This window comes from Salvia hispanica, chromosome 1, assembly GCF_029641045.1.
Source record: "Salvia hispanica isolate PSC_SH4W2 chromosome 1, Shi_PSC_v1, whole genome shotgun sequence".
Classification (NCBI taxonomy): domain Eukaryota; kingdom Viridiplantae; phylum Streptophyta; class Magnoliopsida; order Lamiales; family Lamiaceae; genus Salvia; species Salvia hispanica.
Window position 1 is genome coordinate 20,163,118 of NC_142692.1, and position 22,924 is coordinate 20,186,041.

The following is a 22,924-nucleotide window of genomic DNA, read 5'->3' on the forward strand; positions in this document are numbered from 1 at the left end:
ACTACAAATCCAAAGTTGATAAGTTAAAACAGATCTAAATGGTCGATAGAAAGAGCAATGCAACAACTCTGGGCGCGGCCCTCGTGGTGGCGTGCCTGGCCGCAGCCGTGGCTGCCAACGACGAGAAGAAACAAGCCTTAATGGCCAATATATGCGAAGACACGGGCATGGGAGACAGTTGCAACGAAGGAGACATCAAAGAGGCTAAGGAGGCTATTAAGAAAGCATTTGACGCGGCGGTGGAGGAGCTGAAGATGGAGATAAAAAACGCGACTATGTATAAGGAGTTGGAGAAGGACTACATGACGAGGCAGGCGCTCGACAAGTGCGAGCGTGTGCTTGCCAGCGCCATCGATGAAATCTATACGTCGTTCGAGAAAATTAGCCAGTATGAGACCGGGCACAATATGGATTATGTCCTTGGTGAGATCAAGATATGGCTGAGTGGTGCTATTGGTGACAAAGAGACATGCTTTGATTCTTTCGCCAAGACTAAAAGTAAGATAAATTTAAATACTCCCTCCGTCCCAAGGAAGATGACCCCTTTCTTGGGCGGCACGGGATTTTATGCAACTTTTTTTTGTGTGTTGAGAGTAAAGAGTAAAGTAAGAGAGAGCGAATAAAGTAGAGATAAAGGTGTTTACATTTTAAGTAATGAGTCATCTTAGTTGGGACAAACTAAAAAGGAAAGTGAGTCATCTTCAATGGGACGGAGGGAGTACTATACAGTTGAGTCTGTATTCCTTTTTTAGTGGTTTCAAGGCGGTTGTGTTATTTTCTTTTGGAAAAAATTTTCTTTTCTCTTACTTCCTCTCCCTCTGCCTCAAGAAAGTTGAGTTATTTTTTTTTACCTAGTTTTGAAAAAATCGTACTCCCTCCACCCCTGAATTTTTGTCGCATTTTTCCATTTTCTTCTGTCCCATCAAATTTGTCACATTTCACTTTTTACTATTTTTGATAGTGAACCTCACATTCCACTAACTTATTTCAACTTACATTTTGTTATAAAACAATACTTTAAAAATAGAACTCACATGCTAGCCACTTTTTCAACCCATTTCTCGTGACATTTCTTAAAACCTATGTCTGGTCAAACTGTGACAAAATTTGGGGGATAGAGGGAGTAATAAATAATTAAAGCGGATAACTAGCAAAGTAAAAAACGAGAATAATGTAGAGAACAATTTTTTCGATATTATTCTCTCTTATACGTTACTACCTCTGTCCCTGAAAATTTGATACATATTACCATTTCGGTCCGTCCCTGAAAATTTGATACACTTCACTTTTACCATTTTTGGTAGTGGACCCCATATTCCACTAACTCATTCCTACTCACATTTTATTATAAAACTAATACTTTAAAAGTAGGACCCACATCCCACCAACTTTTTCAACTCACTTTCCATTACATTTCTTAAAACCCGTGTCGAGTCAAAGTGTAGCAAATTTTGGGGGACGGAGGTAGTACTATTTATCCACTTTAACTATTTCTTATCCCTTTTATGCACGAAAAATAGTCTCATTTTGCCATTTTAGGATGTCCACGAAAAATAGTCTCATTTCTAAAAATGAAAAATTTCTTTCTCACACTTTTCCACTTTTTCTCTATTTTCTCGTAATTTATCCCTTTTTCTCCTCATATCTCTTACTTTACCAATTTCTAATTAAAACGTATGTCGTCCATAAATCAAACTATTTTTTGTGGATGGAGAGAGTGATTTTTTCAAAACGACAGCAAAAAAGAAGTAACTCAACTTTCTTGGGATAGAGGGGGTATTTGATTCACTCTCTTACTTTACTCTCTCCACTATAACTTTTAACACATCAAAATCTTAAATTTTGTGCCCAAAAGAAATGTCTCAGCTACCTACTACTACTACTAGGTCTAGCATTATTACTCCCTCCGTCCGTGAAATGTTGTCCAGTTTTGTCATTTTAGTCCGTCCGTGAAATACTGTCCACTTTGTTTTTTTTCTATTTTTGGTAAATGGACCTTACCAACTCGATACACTCACATTCTTTTATAAAACCAATATATAACATGAGACCTATATTCCACTTACTTTTTCCACTCATTTTTTCTTCACATTTCTTAATACTCGTGCTAAGTCCAATTTGGACAATATTTTGCGGACGGAGGGAGCATATTACTCTAACATAATTACGACTAAGCACAGGTGAGTCTAATGCAAAGGAAAAGGTGAGGGAAATGCTGAAAACCAGCGGGAGGTTACTGACAAAGAGTTTGGCGATGGTGATCGAATTCGAAAAGAATTACGAATCAGTGAAAAAAGATTTGGGGGAACTGGTGAACAGCGTCAAGACGCCACGGCAGCTCCTCGACGATGAAAACATTCCTGATTACGTCAGTGGCCAAGGAAGGAAGCTTGTTGAGAACCCTAAGATTGCGTTGAAGCCTAACGTGGTGGTGGCGCAAGACGGCAGCGGCAATTTCAAGACGTTCACCGAGGCCGTTCAGACTGTCCCTAAACAAAGTAGTGTGCCGTATGTGATTCTGGTAAAGGAAGGTCTATACATGGAGTATGTGATGATACCCAAAATGACCGATAATGTAGTTTTGATCGGAGAGGGCCCATTAAAAACCATAATTAGTGGCAACAAGAGTTTCGCAGAAGGTTTTCGGACCGGTGACACCTCAACTCTAAGTAAGTACTCTCTTGTTCCTTGTTAATTGAGTTATTTTTCTATTTAGACAAGTTTCAATTTAATTGAGTCATTTCTACGTTGATATAAAGATATACTCTCCCCGCTATATTACTTCCTCTGTCTCCCAAATATTATCCCACTTTGCGACTCGGTACGAGTTTTACGAAATGTAATGAAAAATGAGTTGAAAAAGTCAGTGGGACGTGGATCCTACTTTTCTATATTAGTTTTATAATAAAATGTGAGTAGGAATGAGTTAGTAGAATATGGGGTCTAATACAAAAATGATAAAAAAAAAGTGAAATGAGACAAATTTTGTGAGACGGACAAAAATAGAAAAATGAAACAAACTTTCAGGGACAGAGGGAGTATCTTTTTCATCTTTCTTACTAACACACTAGATATTTCTTTCGTGCTGAAAAGAAGTGACTTAATTGACATTTATTTGGGTGGTTCTGCAGCCGTTGAAGGGCGACTCTTCACTGCCAAGGACATCGGGGTTGAGAACACGAGGGGGCCCGAAGGGCATCAGGCGGTGGCAGTGCGAGCCACAGGCGACCTAGGCGTCTACTACAACGTTCATATTACCAAGACACCCTTTGTCCTGACAAAAACAGCCAGTTTTTCCGGGAGTGTCGCATTAGTCGCACTGTGGACTTCATCTTCGGCAACGCCGTCACGGCACTACAGAAGTGCGTTATGGTGGTACGGAAGCCCATGCCCCGCCAGACATGCGAAGTGACGGTGCAGGGGCGCGAGGAGAAAAATGTGACCGGGATTACCATCATCCAAGGATGCAACATCACAGCAGAGGATGCATTCCTGAATGCGCAGCCACCAATAGCGGCTTACCTAGGGCGGCCGTGGAAGACAATGTCGCGGACAATCATCATGCAAACCACAATCGAGGGGTTCATTTCGCCCGATGGGTGGCAGCCGTGGGACGGGACCCTCGGGTTGTCTACCCTCTTCTACGCCGAGTATAAAAATTATGGGCCCGGGGCGGACACCTCCAAACGGGTCGATTGGGCGGGTATACAACACTTTGCAGATGATGAGGCAGCCAAGCCATGGACTCCCCTTGTACATTTTCTTATTGATGATTGGATCAGAGACACTGGAGTTCCTTTTGATCCGGTATTCATGTGATTCTTAGGAATCACTCAATTCTGTTTTACGCTAACTTGTGATGTGCGTCTTCATTTTTATATACTCCACGTTAATAGTCACACAAGTTTTAATAAATTATTTAATTTTATGAAGAAAATTAAGATAAAAATTAATGAAATATGGATCCACTTTTACGTATTGATTTTATAGTAAAATGTTACTAAAATAATTTAGTTGTATAATGGGTCGACTTAATCAAAATCAGAAAACAGTAAATAAAACTTTCAATCGCAGACATCAAGAAATAGCAATATGACAATTTTTTTCTCGGACAAAAAGAGGAGAATAATAGCCAAAATTTTCTAAAACCATTATATTTAGTCAAATTCTGGTCAGGTTGAAAACTCGACATCTAACATAATCACTTTCATAATTTTTCGCAATTTTGTCATGAACATGGACGTAAAGAGAAATCATATCTGGTATAGGAGGTAAAAAAATATTGTATGGATAAAATTCCATTCCACTTAAACGACCTCATTTTTATTTCTACCAAATGATGTCATTTTTTCTGAAATAGAAAAACATAAGATAAATACATACATAAACTTAAAACAGAAGACTAATAATTTACATCAACTAATAAAAACATGATCTAATATTAATCCGATAAATGAGCGTGATCTTAGTACTCCGATTAAAGTTGCTAGACCAGAAATTGAGATTACAACAAATGAAGATGTTCGATTTCAAGAGTACTTAACTCGATATGATGCAACAAGAAATAAAATGTTCATCTTGAACTTCGAAATACACTAGTTGATCATTTGTGGGAACAAATATGCAAATTTTTAACATTTAGTTTAGGTTATTCTGTGTGTACGTCGTTGTATGTTTTATATATGGAGTAGTATGAGAGCATTAGGGTGCATCCTTAATTAGTGTCACAACGTACATCCAATCTCGTGCTGCCACGTGGCACGAGACATGCAATACTGTAAACACAAAAATGCAATATATATTTGTGAAGATGTGGATGGATTTCTGCAAATTGCATTTTAGTTATAGGCATATTGCATTTTATATTGTTAAGTTTTTCATTTTAACATAAACTAGTATCACACCTGTGTGCGATGCACGATCCATTTTATTTTCTTCATACTTATTTCATTATGTAAAATAATTTTATGAAATGAAAAACTATATCATAATATGGAACATAAAATCATAAATGTTCGAAATAAAAAATTATTATAAAAATATAAAATGAAACAACTTTGGAAATTATAAATGGACTAATATTGATTAGATAATTTAGCAAAAAAATACGTGCATATTTTTATTAGTATCTTGATAAATTAAATCAAAGTATTTATATTTTTATTTATTTTAAAAATTAAATTTTAAGGTTGGTAAATATAATAAATTTTTCTTATTAATATATATTAAACATATAATTTACTATTCACCACTCAATAAAATTACGCAATTTTTGTAAACTAAAATAAATTGATTTAGATTTTATTCATATATAAAATTGGAATCAACATGAAAATCGTAATTCCAATTTCATTACATCATCACTTACCAAGAATCATTTCATAGTAATCATTTGCCACACTTTATTTGGAGGTGTCACTTCGTATCTCAAAAGAAAAAATTAATGAAAAAAGTAATCAATCTTTTAAATTATATTTATAATTTTTATTTGCACAAAGCGTTATCACAATTGTCACACATTTATTTAGATTTTAATCGCAATTGCTTTAATTCTTTGCATCAATTAGTCGGGATCTTATTGCCACTTTAGCATTTTGAGGTAATTACCAATTAACTAATTTTGAATTCTTTATTTTTGTTCTTGTTCTCATAATTTTAACTGCCACCCTGTTTTAGGGCGTATCATTATTTTCCCATTTTAATTATATGTTTGGTTACTATTTGACTTGAAACATAATTATTCTTATTAAGCAATTAATAAGATTTCTATTATAATTATCTTATCAATTATATTTTGGAATGTTAAAGATTCAAAATATTTATGTATGAGGCATACTTAAATTGCTCAAAATCTCGTCAATCTCATAAAGTAAGAATGAATTTGCATTTATTACAACATTTCAACCATTTAATTTATTTTATTTCAAAAAATGAAATTCAAATTTCAAACCTAATAGAACCTTCTCATTCTCGGCATTTCTTCTATGTCTCAAAGCTCTCTCTCCACCGCTAATCCAACCCGCCGCCCTCTTTCTCGCCGATAGATAAAGCTTGTTGCCACCAACAGCCCTCTTTCTTTCTCTTTCCCCGCTTCTAGGCGACTCCCTCCGCACGACTTCTAGGCTACTTCCTCCGCACGGCTTCTACATTTGTACCACCACCACCGACATTACTTTCTTTAGACAAGTCTTCCCTTTTTGGGAGCGATGCGCAGTTGCCTCAATTTTTTTCCTCAATTCCTCGTTTCTACATGTTTGTGAATTGTGACTTTCTTTTTTTTTTTGCATGTGCAACCCTTCACTTGAGGAGATTCTGGAGTGGACGATAGTGACTGAGTTGAGGCTTATGCGGTTTTGCTACTCTGTTCATGTATGACTCCCTCACCTCCAATGATTTGTTGAATCAATTTTTTGAGCTTATATTTATAGAGCTTAATTCATATAGTACTAACCGTCAGTCATTACGAATTTATAACGTCAATTGTCATTATTTGTCGTTATGTTATAATAAAGTCAAAAATAAATTTTGCAACAATATAAAGAATTCATTTAAACGTTAAAAGCCTGATTTTGGCTATGGATTGGTATATGTACATTTAATAGTAATGCAAAAGATATTGCGCTTATTTTCAGTAGTAATTCCCATATTATTTAGTGCTATTAGTCGTTTCAACGATTTTAATTTTGTGGCAGTTATATTTTTTTTATGACGGCCTAAGTCAAACAATTTTTATTATTGTCTAGCCGTTACATTTTTTAATGACTGCCTGAATTAAATAATTTTAATTAGTGTATAACGGTTGAATAATGTTGATGGAAGATCTATTACGTTCTTGCCCTATAATTATAAATATTTAAATGCATACCCAAAATTTATGAAAATTCTAAAATATGTCAAAACTCATCTTTTATATTAGTATAGATAGGTTGTCTACCATACAAAATATACTATATATAAATGCAAATTAAACGGTCTATATATTGAAAATGCAAAATTCAATAATAAAAAATGCAATTTGTCAATAACTAAAATGCAATCTGGTGAAATCTATTTATAAAATTCTAGAGGGGGGTCTCATTCTCTACTAATAATACTTTAATCGCTTTTTCTTTTTATCTTTCTCTTACTTCACAAAGCATTAAAATACATATAGTTTCAAATGTTATCTACTCCCTCCGTCCCACTCAAGACATTCTTGAGTGGCACATGATTTTAGGAAATGTTGTTAGCTGGAATAAAGTAGATAGGAAAAATGTAGTTGAATATTTTAATGAGAAGAGAGGAGAGAGGAGAGAAAAAGTTATTTCCAAAATTGGAAAGTGGTTATTTTGATTGGGACAAAAAAAAGGTGGTCATCTTAAATGAGATGGAGGGAGTATTTTTTAGGTACGGAAGGAATACTATTTTTGTCCACCATATAAAGATTCAATGTGACTCATTAGGGGTTTTAAGAATCTTTTTGACTTTGTAATAAAAAGTTAAAAAAAAATATTGTAGAATGTGGGGTCATATCAAAAGTAGAAAAAAAAATTAGTTGAAAGTGGAATCCGCCTACCAAAATAGGAAAAAATATATATATTTTTTCAAATTATGGATGGTGCCAAATGACAAAATGAATTTTTAAATATGTAATTTTAAACCTATTAATTTTCTATTATTGTGCCTCGTTATTTTATTTTGTATACTTCTACTTATATTTAATTATATCTCCATATTCATTTTTTTATTTTTTTTAAAAAAAATACTTAATTACATATCCGATATAAGGGATGTAATCAAATTCAAACTCTAAATATTGCACAAACTTCAAACTATGATCCGAACCGTTAAAAAATGTCAACAAATGATAAAATAGTAGCAACAGAAAATGTCAACACAGTGTCAAGATGTTGTGTTGACATTTTATGTTACTACTATTTTATCATATGTTGATATTTTTTAACGGTCCAAATCATAGTTTAAAGTTTGTATAATATATGAGTTTGTATTTTATCACTACCGTCATATAAGTAGGATGTGGGTTCTATTTATGATTTGAATCCATACCATTTGGGTTTAGCAATCCATAGGGCTAGGTTGTAGTACTCACTCACAAAATGAAACCATCACCAAGGGTAGGGAGTTTGAATCATTCCCCTAGGGTTTAGTTTTCCATGGGGCTAGGGTATAGTACCACCGCATGCATAAAATTTCGCTTTCTAATGTGTGTATTGGATTGTATACAGGAAATAATGTACGAATATAGTCTTATAATGTATATGCCTAACAGTGAATAATGTACGAATATAGTAGTTTAATGTATATTTTTTCCGTCAATTTGGTTTTGGCCATTTTGGTAATGTACATATTTATGGTGGTAATGTACTACATATTTATGGTTTAAATGTACAGTATATTAGTAGCAAATAAATGCAACAATTAACCTGAATATTGTAACCTAATAATTGTAAGAATACAACAGAGACTACTACACAAAACAATAAATAATTGAATCCTACAAGAACGGCTCTAAGTCCTTGCCTTTAGTGAACGTTGTGCTACTGGGTTGGTACTACACCCTGGCCCCATGGACTATTAAACCCTTGGGGAATGGATATAACTTCTGCCCCTCATCAAACAAATTATAATCTACATTAAAATACAATTTTCGCACATCATAATCTACAACAAAATAATAATGTAGCACATCTTTGAACTTCTTAAAGCTTGTCGTTGCGTTAATGTAGTGGGCATATTATCGTCAAAGTCATCCTCGAATCGATTCTTGCACTCGTTGAATCTATTCAAAAACACATACAATGCAGTATCAGTTAATGAACATCTATGGCTAAATAATGTAATAGAACATGATGTACAGATCTAGCTACATGATGTAACAAAATATAATGCATAAAATTAGCATCAATTGATGTACTAGTCTATCTAAATAATGTAACAGTAAATGATGTTTTAAAGTCATGTACAAGTATGCATATATAATGTAACATTGTTTCCTACTGAAATTATGTACAAATATAACCCCTAAATGTAGCTTTTTAATCAAAATACTACACAGAAACAATGTACAGTGGTAGCAGGAATAAATTAACAGATTTGTTTTTACAATAATGTACATTTATTAAAGAATAATCTAGTAACCAATGATGTACAGATAAGATACCATACCATGATGTAGCACGAAAAGATACATATAATCTGAAACTATTCATGTACTAAACTGCCTACATGATGTAACATAAACAGAGGTTCTTAAATCATGTAAAATATGAACTTATAATGTAGGATAAGATCATACAGTAATGATGTTGAATAAGCAGTATACAAAAACAACAGGAGAAAAAACAGAGCATAGTATGAAGAAATTTTCAACAGCAAATCTCGACTGTAAAATCAAATCCACGCCAAATGAACAATACTCGCATCCAAAAAACTGCAAAAACGACGAAATCCCAACGAGAATTGCACAACAACATCAATTAAGAAAAGCTTCGAATTCGTAGCAATAATCGACCCCTCAATCACCGAGAAACCCTCATCAACATAAACTATACTAGAAATCAAAATTGATATGAAATAATGTACACAAACAATTGAATATCGGTTCCTCAAGTTTAGAAAATACTAGAATTTGAAGAAAAGTTTTCATTTTGGGCCTTACCTTTCACGTCGCCGTCGAAATCAGTCAGGATTTCAACTGCTTTAGTTATCCATCAAATCGTCATCGTCGTCATTGAACCTGATTACCCTTCGTATACACCATTTTTCCCGCGTCGTGATGGTCACTGATTTGCCATCCTCTAGGCCGTGCGGAATGTCGAGATGAGAGACGGTAGAAATGATGGTGAGTGAGGCGGCTAGGTTTTTGGGTGATTATTGATCAATGAGGGAGGAGAGATGGTGGAAGTAATGGGAAGAGAGAGAGTGGGAGAGAAATGTACAGTTGCTGAAAATAAATCTCGTAAATCATGTAAATGCATTTTTGAATAGTGAACTGTTTAATAGGGTGATACCAAAATTACCCTTTAATGTACGAAAACACTATTATAATGTACCGACTGACATTTAACCAATGCCATTAGATTAATAGATACAAGGGATTATATTAGTCCTATGTTTTATAATAGGGAGTGATAAGGAGGGTAATGCACTCCTATATATAGGGTTTTGATCTATGAAGACCAGATTTAAATACAGAAACGCAGAACACGGTCATACGTAAGGTATTTTTAGGTCATAGTTAGTTTATTTTTAGGTCATGCTAACAAAGCATGACCTAAAATGATCTTAACATGACATAAATCCAAATATTATAATATGACCTAAAACTACTTAATTATGACCTTCCGTGTTTTGGGTTAATTATTGACCATTAGATCATCTAATCCTAGGGCCAAGATTTGGGCTGCATTTCTGGATTTAAATGCATTCTTATTTTGATCATCTCCCCTATGTATATATATATATATATATGATTGTGTTAAAATGACAACATCTCTTAAAGTAACGCTATACCACCATTCATAGCCAATTATTTGTACATGTGGACGAATAATAAGCTGCCATGTGGCAATCATAAAAATTGCTCAAGGATAAATTTTCACGGACTGCAATATCCAATACACTATATAATATTGCAGTCTAGCGTGGTGTCACAGTGTCATTTTAAGAGTGTTGTCATTTTAACGCACCTATATATATATATATATATATATAGGGGTGTACTAGTATAACAACTAATTTTAAAGTTACAATGTACATCCAACCACGTGCTGCCACATGGCACGAAAAATGCAATATTGTATACAGAAAAATGCAATACGCATTTGTAAAAGCTATAAATGAATTTCGGCAGATTGCATTTTTGTTATATGCAGATTGCATTTTTTATTGTTAAGTTTTGCATTTTAGATATTGACTGTTTAAATTGCATTTTATATATAGACGGATTGCATTTTTATATATGAAAATGCAAAACTTAACAATAAAAAATGCAATTTATGTGAAAATGCAAAACTCAACACTATAAAATGCAATTTACATACAACAAAAATGCAATCTGCGAAAATGCATGTACAACTAGATTGCATTTTTGTGTTTAAAATATTGCATGTTTTGTGCCACATGGCAGCACCAGGTTGGATGTACGTTGTGACTCTAAATAAGGGGGCACCCTAGTGCTCCCCTATATATATATATATATATATACAACTCCATTTTAGATGACAACATACCACCCATTACAGCCATCCGATCTTGAAATCCAACAGCTCTAAGCTTGCCATGTGGCAGGCTGAATAATTAAAAAAAAAACTAAAAAATCGCAGAAGGGTATTTTAGGAAATCAGATCGGTTTCTCTCCACCCTTAATTCATTTAAATTCCTTATTTCAGTATCACGAAATCGCGTTCAATTTGGAACGAAGATTTCACGCAATTGTTGTGTCAATCAATTCATTCATCACTTTCAATCTTCACAGCAACAAAACTAGTGAGTTCTGTCTCAGTTCGTTCTCTAAATCCAGAACGAATTGAACTCTCTATTCTGATGATCAAATCGAATCCAGAAGTGCAATTCGAATAAAATCTAGAATGGATCCTTGATTGAACTTCAATTGGTGCGAAGATTGACGATCCCACTCTTTTGCAATTTGTGAATTCATAAGTGTAATTCGTTCTCAATCAACTTTGAATTGCAAGGAGTTTGACGATCCCGCTGTCATGGAGATGAGTCAATTATTAGGGGGTAAGAAAATCATCAGGCCGTAATTTATTCTATAATTGAAATTCATGAATTCCACTTGATGCAAGTCATTGTTGCTCCTTTGATAATATGTAAACTTCATGTTTTTTATTATTGATTATTTGATAATCTGCATATTCATCGATTATTGCATGTTTGTTGAATTCATGACTTCATGTTTTTATCCAGCTTTGTTGATCTGTATTTGATTTATGATTATTATTTATTCTTATTTGTTAATTCGATTCATTTTTTGTGTAGCATGTTTTATTAATTTCAGATTGCTTCGTTATGTATTACGAATTGCATTTCTCTGAACTTGCAATTGCATATCTGTATTACAATTGCATCGGGTGAATATTGCTGTTCAAATTCATTTTGCTTCGTTTATAAACCTACTGATTGCTGTTCAAATTCGTTTTGATTCGCTTTTGATTAAGTTCTTATGGTCATACTCTGTTTCTTACAACATTGCTGCATTATGTGGTACATGTTGCAGTCCAACATATGGTCAATTGCAAATTCGGGAAGCAGTTCTGCAAGCTAATTGGTGTCCATGAAGGAGAAAGTCGTGAAGTTGATGATAAAAACGTTGTGTTAGTGTGGAAAATGCGGAGAAATGTGTCCCTGTGACTCTACAAATTTTGGCAGACAAAATGAATAAGAGAGCTCTTAGTTCGTTTTGAAGTACTTGAAGATTGTAGTCGCATATTTTTTTTACCTTTACCAGATTGCAAATTAAAGTCATGAATGATGTATTGTTAACACGTAGTGTGTGCATTTGACATATTAGTTTATTAAATTTGTTCATGATGTAGTTTATTGAAACGATTGCATATTTGTTCTCACGGTATTGCTTACTATTGCTCAATCCATTCCATACGAATCTTCTCAATCCATTCCAATTTCACTCAATTTTTGATTTACTGAATCTCGTTCATCTGATATGGCCGATGACTCCATTCTCAGTTTTATCTGTAATTTTGTGCATAGTTTTGGAGCTTATTGTTAATTGAAATCCATGAATTTCGTGAATTTCATTCTGCAAGTCGTGATCTGTAATTGAATTCCATGAATTTTGATATGTGATTGAACTCCGTGAATTTACTAAGTAATTGAACTCTCCGATTTGTAGCAATCTACTTCGTATTTTCCCCTTTCATTTCTGTGAATCTCTTCTTGCTTCTTCCTTTTTTGCTGCTAATTTCATAAATTTCGTTGTTGGTTTCAGTTTTAATTCACAAATTTTTTGCAGTGTTATTCATTGAATATTGCAGTGTTGCCATGACGATATTGCAGTTTACATATTATTTTAATAATTTGTGTTCCTGATGTAGTTTAATGAAGCGATTGCAGACCACACTATTTGTTTCAATCTATTACGTTACTAATTTCACACCGCAGTAGGATTAATTATTAATTGTATACTATTGTTCTCAGGTTGCATTCCATTTCAATAATTAATGTTTGTTGACGAGAATAATTTTATTTGTGTCGAGATTTCAGTACACCGCTATATGAGTTGCAGTGCACCCAATAATTAATTGTTGTATAACTTTATGACGTATTCCTTAGCAAGATTTAACATAAGCATGCAAATATTTTATAAGTAAAAGACATCAAAACAACTACAGAAAAAAAAAAATCAATTCAAATTACGTCATCACATTGTCTACGCCAAAATAATACAACTATGTTTCAGTACAAGAAGCTACCCAGAAAAACATCAACCAAATCAGAATTCATGTTCAAAACACCAAGAGTTTATTCATTGGTCACGGTTTGTGGTAGTCCACAACCATCTTCTCCGCATCTATTGATCCCTTCTTTTTCCCCTCCTCGAGGTATGTAGTTCATTTTGAAGTTGAGATGGGTACCAAAGCTCATTTCTATAATATCCTTCTTCTGCTTCAAGTTTAAGTATCCATGACATTCGCAAACAATTCCGGCTTCGTTCAAGGCCTTCACCCCCTACAAAAAAAAGAGTATTTCCGTCATGATAATCAATACTACAATATTATAAATGATGCACTACAATATTTGGTGATAAACAATAATGCAATATTATAAATGATACACTGCAATATATAATCAGCAATACTGCAATATATAACATGCAAAACTGCAAGATGTATCACAATACCTAAACCTCCTGATCCTCTTTCTTCTTCATCAATGTTTATTCTACTGCTTGTGTTTCAGCTTCCTCCTCATTCATATTCTGATGACTAGTGTTGGTTTCAGCTTCTTCTTCATGTATCTCCCTTCTAGAGTTTCGTTCATACTCTTCTTCCTCTGCCTGTGCCTGTGATGTTGTTCTTTTTCGTGCCATTTTAATTTATCTTACACTGCATTAAACCAAGAATATCAATCAATATTTTCCACCAATCAAGCAACATTCAAAAAAATGAATCAGATACAATAAAGAAACATCCAAAATGAAGCAGATACAACCAAATCATCCACAAATCACCCAAATCAACCAAAAAAACGATCTCACTTGGCTTGGTTACAGTAGCTCACTGATCTAGGTTTCCTAACCTAGCTTCATCTAAGTTTTCCAAAACATCAACCAAAATTTTGGAAAAACCTCAGATCCACATAACAAAATCGCGATAAAAACTAGAAGAAATCATCATACAATTGCAAAATTACCATTACACCGAGCAAAATCGCTATACAATTGGCGATCAACAATACTGCAATATTGTAAATGGTGCACTGCAAAATATTATCAGCAATACTGCAATATCAGTATCACATATATAACCAGCAAACTTACGTAACAAAATCGCAATAAAAACTATAAGAAATCATCATACAATTGCAAAAGTCACCAATACATGGAGCAAAATCGCCATACAATTGCAAAATTACCATTACACCAAGCAAAATCGCTATACAATAGCAAAATTACCATTACACCGAGCAAAATCACTATACAATTGGTGATAAACAATACTGCAATATTGTAAATGATGCACCGCAAAATATTATCAGCAATACTGCAATATCGGTGTCACATGTATAACCAGCAAACTCAGTTGTTGTTTGGCATGCAACTATACAAATTCATAAAAGATGAAATATATGAATCTGGAACTTCAAAATGCACATCACAACCAACCAAAATCTCAGTTCCTCTAAGTTTTCCAAAACATCAACCAAAATCTTGCAAAAATCTCAGATCTAAACAATAAATTTAGCAAACAAACACCAATCAACATTAAACATGGCAGAAATTGAATGAATAATACTTAAATCTCGCAGCAACATCAAGGAACATACACAAACACAGTAACATTCTCGAAACCTATTCTGATCAACACCAAACGGAAACCTAAAACATATTCCGATCAACGTACCTTGTCAACGAAAAAACCCTAAAATCTTGGAGTTGTGGACTGATTTACAGTTTAGTGGTTGCAGGTTTGATGATTTTTGAATGTACGGTTCGCAATTCCTGAAATTAGCCGGAAATTGTTGATTCACGGAGTAGTGGTGGCCGGAAATCGCCGATTCACGGTGTAGAGGCGGAGCCGGCTGGATTTTGTGAACTTTTTCTCTCAATTTGTGAATCGGGGGAGAGAGAGGGGATGTGAAGAGTACCACAATTTTTGGGGATATCCCCAATTTTGATTTCAAAATATTATGGAATGACTAAAATACCCACGCCTGCAATATCCAATATATAAGACTGCAATCCGAATTCTATTTCATTAATTCAATCCTAGGCGTCCATCTTATAGATCTAAGGGCTATGATTAGTGGTATGTTGCCACTTTAAATATGGTGGCACCCTAACGCTCCCCTATATATATATATATATAGGGGTGCACTATGGTGCCACCATAGATAGGATAACACCATACCACCAATATACTCCGTTAGATCTCATCTATGGACGGCTAGGATTAAGTTTCGTGAAAAAACACGGGTTTGCAGTCTACAGTATTAGATATTGCAGTCTACTGCATTAGATACTGCAGTCGTGGTAAACTGCAATATTATTGTGGTAAGACTGCAATATTCAATGAATAGCACTGCAATCTGGTAACGTAAAATTAGAAATTTCCTATTTTACCCCTCCGTGTTTTTACACGTGGCAGCATGACAAGCACACGATTTTCAGATCCAATGGCCTAAAATGGTGGTATGATGTTACAATAAAGAGGGTTGTCATCTTAGTACATCCCTATATATATATATATATATATATATATATAGGGGAGCATTAAACTACTTTCACCCCTTTAGATACTATTTCCTTTTAAATATCATCCATTGGATGAAAGCAGTGGAGGGTCCAGATTAAAAAATCGAATTTAATCCCGTCCTGCATTATTGGTCTAATTTCGTGCATTACCAGGGTATAATAGTAAACATAAACTGTCTGGAAACGGAAGGTCCGATAACTAAGCGGCAATTTGATAGACCTTTCACCTTCTCGCTCCTCTGTCATTCCATCCATCACACCACGATCAAAAAACTTCCTCTCCTCTTCAACATCCGTCAAACCCTAGCCGCCGCCTTTGAAAACCCTAGGACTTCCGCGACTTCGATTGACACCGTGAAAAGGTTCGACCGGCGACGATTCCGAGTGTTGAAGATCCCGCTGCAGTTCGTGCGCGCCCTCGGTCCACTGTTCATATCGGTGTTCCATCCACGGTATGCTTAAAAAGTTTCAATTTTTAGCGCGATTTCTTAGATAAAATGTGAAATTGTGAGTATTAGATGTTGGGTTATGCAAAATTGGAAGTTTATTGTTGATTTGTTAGTGGTATGTGTTCTGACAGTAAGTTTTGGGGATGAAATCGACATGAAATTGGTGATCTTGTTTTTAATCCACGACTCCGAAACTAAGGTGTTAATTTTGTTGGGTCTGCAGACTAATTTGGTGTGGTTTCTGTGGTTTCTGCATTAATTAGATATTTATCTGCATTATTCGGTTGGATACCAACATTATTGATGTTGGTTGCAAATCTTTAAGCATTATTCAATACATAATTTGAATTATTTGTTTGGATTTCATAATTATTGTTCTTTATTGCTGCTAAAAAAAGTTTCATGCATTATTTAATAGTCTTGATGCATTCTTTTGATGTTTTTTGGCATTACAACTGTATTACATAGCTAATTTAACGTTTGTAGAAGTTGTAAACGTATTTTTGAGATTTTGTAGAGCATTTTCTGCATTATTGTACTGGTCATTAATATTATTACAAAGTCCGCTATGTATATTAGTCAGTTATTATTATGCATTAATGTAAATTGTTTACTTATTCGTTTTTGCAGCGACCAAACATCCAAGATTGGCTATAGATGAGGCTGTGGACGATGTTCTGCCTCTAGCAATTGCCCACAAATTTAGGGAGAGACTTAGGGAACAACAGACAGTAGAGGCTAGTACATCTAATGAAGATGGGGAAAAGAGGAAGGCACGAGGGAAAAAGGTTGACCACCTATACAGGGAATGCACGATGGACATTGAATTTGTGGGTTCGAATACTTTGGATATCTTAGAATGTTTTGGATTTCTTGGTACTAAATATTTTGGATACTCCTGAACTAGGTGTTGTTAGAAAGTTTTGGATATGTAGGTACAAAATGTTTGCTTCACAAAACTGGTAATTGCTTCAGATAACTTAATAATTATAAATTATTGCCTAATAATGTACAATATACAGGGAATAATGTATAAAAAACCATAGAACAAATTAATGTTATACATTGTGCACACTAAAATGCATATAACTAAACAAATAATGTAAAAAAATTAATTTATAATGCACGATTTTACCACCGGATTTTTACCGAAGAACTAACGTTGAAAGATGAAAGAGAAGAAAGAACGATGAAAGAGAAAAAAAAAATCTGAGAGAAGAAGAAAAAAACCGATGCAATATTTGGTGAGGAGAAAATTATGGACTTTCCATAACCACCAATATTGTCATTCCCTAAAAAGCCCTTTTCCATATTTTTAATTAATAAAAAATGTATAATCAGGCCTTAATTTCGGCCATTAGATGTTAAGAATGAATGGTTGAGATTAAAAAGGAAAAAGCATATAAAATAGGAAAAGCATATGAATACACCTCTATATATATATATATATATCTAATTATATGAGGGTGTGTTATATTGCTAACTATTTAAGTTGCTAATTCTGCTAACTCATCAATGCAGTGTATTAAAAATGTAAATACAGTGATATTAAAGATGTCAATACATAATATCAACCCATTATATTGAAGTTCAACAAAATTATGTGTTAACATTTTAATGTCATCATGTTGATATTTTCAATACACTGTGTTGATGACTTATCAAGTTAGCAACTTAAGAAAGTTAGCAATTGATCACATCCCCATATACACGTGTATAAAGAAAATTATAATGTTGAATTGATTGTTTTTTTAGAAAATGTTGAATTGATTATGCAAAAGCAGAACACTATTAATAAATGAGAGCTTAAGTTACAAAATTACTGATCACTCGGATCCCCAATAAAAGTCCCAATTTGCTATTTTCTTCGAGTCCAATTTGTAGGCTCATTTTACTTATACTTCCTCTGTTTCATAGTAGTACTGGAGGCATTTCTTTCCAGCGCAGATATTAAAAAAAATAGTGTGTAATGTATTAAATAAAAAAATAATAGAGTAGGTAAAGAGAATAAAGTAAAAGGGATGAAAAAGTAAGAGTGAGAATATATGTTACTCCCTCCGACCCACATTAACTTTTTCTACCACTTTCATTTATAAAGTCAAACAATTTTTAAAATCTGTCTCGGTAAAAAAAGAGACTTCTATCAGGGACCGGAGGGAGTACTAGTATTACTCTTTGCTGAAAATTGACACTATTCAAATATTGCAAAGTACTCCCTATGTCCGTGAAAAAATGTACCATTTGCTATTTTGGAATGTCCACGATTTAAAGTCTCATTTGTTTATTTTCCAATCTAGGTAAGTACGTGGTCCTCACCATTCAACTAAATCATTACACTTATATTCTATTATAAAATCAATATATAAAAACGGAACTTACACTCCACTAAGTAATTTTCCTATTTTTCATTACAATGTCAAACAATCTCTTAAAAGAGTTAAAATGGGTCTATGAATAGTGAATGGAGGGAGTACACTTGAAAATTCCGAAAGTAAAATTCTTCCAACCTTAGAATGATACTAGCATTTCATCTCATAGATATAATTATGGAGTATATAGATGCCAAAAAAGAAATAACTAAAATCCAACTTGCCATCTTATTTTGTCTCATCATGCCTCAATACCTGTAGTGAGCCGGCTTGTACGGCCCCTCGACCGGCAAGCTTACGTAGTCGGCCTGGTCCTTGGAGAGCTTCGTGAGCTTCGCCCCGAGGTTTCCGAGGTGGAGCGCAGCCACCTTCTCGTCGAGATGCTTAGGCAACACGTATACCTTTTTCTCATACTTCCCACTGCTCTTCTCGTTCCACAGCTCGAGCTGCGCGATCACCTGATTGGTGAAGGAGCACGACATCACGAAGCTGGGGTGGCCCGTGGCGCACCCCAGGTTCATGAGCCGGCCCTCGGCCAAGACAATGATACCTGTCTTGGTGTCAGGGAATTCCCACCGGTCCGTCTGGGGCTTGATGGTCGTCCTTTTCACGCCGGGGAAGGTCTCGAGGCCGTGCATGTCGATCTCGTTGTCGAAGTGGCCGATGTTGCAGACGACGGCGTTGTTCTTCATCTTGCGCATGTGGTGGAGCATGATGATGTCCTTGTTCCCGGTGGTGGTGACGAAGATGTCAGCCTCGGAGAGGACATCCTCGAGGGGGAGGACCTGGAAGCCCTCCATCACGGCCTGCAGGGCGCAGATGGGGTCGATCTCGGTCACGATCACACGGGCGCCGCCCTGCTTCATGGCGGCGGCGCAGCCCTTTCCGACGTCTCCGTAGCCGCACACCACGCCGACCTTTCCGGCGATCATCACGTCCGTCGCTCTCATCAAACCATCGGGCAATGAGTGGCGGCATCCATACAGGTTATCAAACTGACAAAATCAATAATATCATCACATATATATGGGCTTGGATCCCGTGTTGTGCTTCTTCCATAGCAGGGAATGTTGTGTCGTGCTCTCAAAGCACAATATTATATATATAAAATAAAACATCAAAATATTAATTTCATTTTTTTTTAAGAATGTTGCTGTGAGAGAACATCACCCTGCCGTGGAGGAAGCACATAAGGGAATCCATGCCCCATCACACATCGTAAATTCGGAATTGAACTCATACATATTAATTACGATTAATGTCCATTGATCTGGAAAGAGAGTAGGAGACTGGTGTTTTATAGGACGGAAGAGATTGGTTCCATAGAAACGGTAAATACTCCTTCCGTCGGACAAAAGATGTCCCATTTTTTATCAGCTCGTGTAAAAGAAAGTGGTAGAAAAAGTAGCGGAAGGGTGGATCCGTCTTTTTTATATTGAATTTATAACAAAATGTGAGTAGAGAGAGTTGTGGAATGTGGGGACCATTTGCCAAAAGTGGTAAAAGTAAAATGCGACTTTTATTATTGGACCGGACAAAAAATAGAAATGAGATATTTAATGGCGGACGGATGGAGTAATAAAAACATTTTATTCTTCATTCTTAATACTTCCTCCGTCGCTATCAAATGTCTCATTTTTTACCGGCTCAGGTTTATAGAAATTGTTAGACTCTATAAAAAGAAAGTAATAGAAAAAATATTTAGTAAAAGGTGGATCCTATTTATTTGTATTAATTTTATAATAAAATATCAGTAAAGTAAGTTAGTTGGATGTGACGAAAATCTGAAAATAATAATAAAAGTGATTACATTTATTGAAGACGGATAAAAATATTTAAAAAAATGAGATATTTAATGACGGATGGAAGAAGTAATAATTTCACACTCCAAATAAATCAAATTTAAATAAACTAATCAAATATAGAAATAAATAATACGAATAATACTGAACTCTTCTCCCTATCCAAAAAATTTAATCTTTTCTTTCTGGTCTGAGTGTCTGAAAAAAATAGTCCTAATCACATAAAGTTTCTTTCAAATTATTAACAATATTTTATCCGTCTTTTCACTTTCTTTCTAACTTTCACTTATTTTTTCCTCTTATATCTCATCTTTATCCAATTTTTTTATTATTATCTATAAATTTTATCCGTACCTTTTTATTATTTCTCATACTTTACTAATTTCTCATTAAAACTCAATATCTCCATTCACAAAATTATTTTTAATGGACAAAGCTCAATTTACGCAAAATTATGGAGACAATTAGATGACGTAATAAATCTTGAACACAACAAGAACCGATCTACTACCTCCGTTCACCAAAATTTATCTCACTTTGACCCGACACGGATTTTAAAAAATGTAATAGAAAGTGAGTTAGAAAAAGTTAGTGAATTGTGATTCTACTGTTATATATTAGTTTTATAATAAAATGTGAGTAGGAATGAGTTAGTGGAATATGAGATCCACTAGCAAAAATGGTAAAAGTAAAATGAGACAAATTTTGGGGGACGGACGGAAATGAAAAAATGGGACAAATTTTGGTGGACGGAAAGGTAGTACAATCTAAACAAACATATCCAAACACTATATGCAAATAAAATTTCAGAAATAATACCTTGCTCTTGGTGACGGAGTCATTGACATTAATGGCGGGGAAGAGAAGAGCGCCATTAGCCTGCATCTGATACAACCTCTTGACTCCAGTGGTGGTCTCCTCAGAAACCCCAACGATTCTCTCCTTCATTTTGGTGTACTTGTTCGGATCGACCTTCAATCCATCTCTGATGATGGCGAGCACGATCTGAAACTCCGCGTTGTCGGTGGAGGCCGGATCGGGCACCTTCCCTGTCTTCGCGAACTCCTCCTCCGCCTTCACCCCCTCGTGAATGAGGAGCGTGGTGTCGCCGCCGTCGTCCACGATGAGGTCAGGCCCGCCCCCGGGTCCCCAGTCGAGGGCACGCTCGGTGCACCACCAGTACTCCTGGAGGGTCTCGCCCTTCCAGGCGAACACCGCTGCGCTGTCACGGGCGATGGCCGCGGCAGCGTGGTCCTGGGTGGAGAAGATGTTGCAGGAGCACCACCTAGTGACGGAAGCAGAATTGAACATAATTAGGGGCTAAATTTTCAAAATTTTACTAAATTTTTAGGTAATTAAGATTATTAATAGGGACTTGTATATAATATGTATTACTCCTTTCTCCCTAATAACTTGTCATCATTTCTCTCGTCAAAAGATTTTGAAAGGTGACAAAACTTTTGGGACGGACGAAAATAGAAAAAGTGAAAAATTTATGGACGAAAGTAGTATAAGATATGAATAAAATTTTAAGACTTTGTAAGGTTTTAAAAATGAATTCATTAGGGGCAAAGCCCCTCCTCAAGTATATGTAGTTCCGCCCACCTGACATCAGCGCCGAGGGCGGTGAGGGTCTCGATGAGGACGGCGGTCTGGATGGTCATGTGGAGGGAGCCGGTGATTTTGGCGCCCTTGAAGGGCTGGGAGGGGCCGAATTCGGCGCGGGAGGACATGAGGCCGGGCATTTCGACCTCGGCCAGCTCGATCTCGAGGCGCCCGAAGTCGGCCTGGGACATGTCCTTCACCTTGTACTCGCGGCCGGAGGAGGTCTTCTCGACGAGAAGCGCCATTGTGAAGAAGAAAAAGAAGCCAAATTTGGTGAGTAAAAAAGTGAGCACTGAGGCGGGCATATAAATAGGTTTTAGTGTGTGGAATAGACAGTTAAGATTTAGAGGGTTTGGTGGATCTCACATTTGGTAAAGGAGTTGTTGGTGGATTGTTTCTTTTTTTCTTATTGTTTGGGATCCAATTGTTGTGTTACTCTTATATACTGTATTTACTTAATTTAGAATAGTACTATTACTAGTACTACTCTCTCCATTCCATATGCACAGATAGGGGTGTCAAAATGGATATCGTGTATTGGATACCCGATATCCGAACCCGAAAATGTCGGATAATTGGATACTCGAAACCCAATTTTTCGGGTATCGGATCGGGATCGGGTAGTAAGAATTTTGGATGGTCGGGTATCGGGTTATCCGATACCCGATCGGGTATACCCGAAATACCCGATTTATTTTTTAAAATTAATAAATTATATTTTTATTATAATTAAATGTAATTTAA

General features: G+C 35.3%; 1 protein-coding gene and 1 pseudogene across 1 annotated transcript; one reads left to right on the top strand and one right to left on the bottom strand.

The window, feature by feature from the left end:
- Positions 1–38: 38 nt before the first annotated feature.
- On the top strand, positions 39–3,890 carry LOC125221066 (pectinesterase-like; annotated as a pseudogene).
- A 14,851-nt stretch (positions 3,891–18,741) lies between these two features.
- On the bottom strand, positions 18,742–22,437 carry LOC125224072 (adenosylhomocysteinase-like). Its single transcript, XM_048127419.2, has 3 exons — positions 22,181–22,437; positions 21,395–21,860; positions 18,742–19,768 (listed from the first exon to the last, which is right to left on the bottom strand). The coding sequence occupies exons 1-3, from the start codon at positions 22,423–22,425 to the stop codon at positions 19,022–19,024; spliced, it is 1,458 nt and encodes a 485-aa protein (XP_047983376.1). The 5' UTR covers positions 22,426–22,437; the 3' UTR covers positions 18,742–19,021.
- Between the last annotated feature and the right edge of the window lie 487 nt (positions 22,438–22,924).

Coding starts and splice junctions, on each gene's coding strand:
- LOC125224072 (XM_048127419.2), bottom strand. CDS start 22,425: ATGGCGCTTCTCGTCGAGAAGACCTCCTCCGGCCGCGAGTACAAGGTG. Junction 21,861..22,180: donor GCCCTCGGCGCTGATGTCAG/GTGGGCGGAACT, acceptor TTCCGTCACTAG/GTGGTGCTCCTGCAACATCT. Junction 19,769..21,394: donor ACTCCGTCACCAAGAGCAAG/GTATTATTTCTG, acceptor TGATTTTGTCAG/TTTGATAACCTGTATGGATG.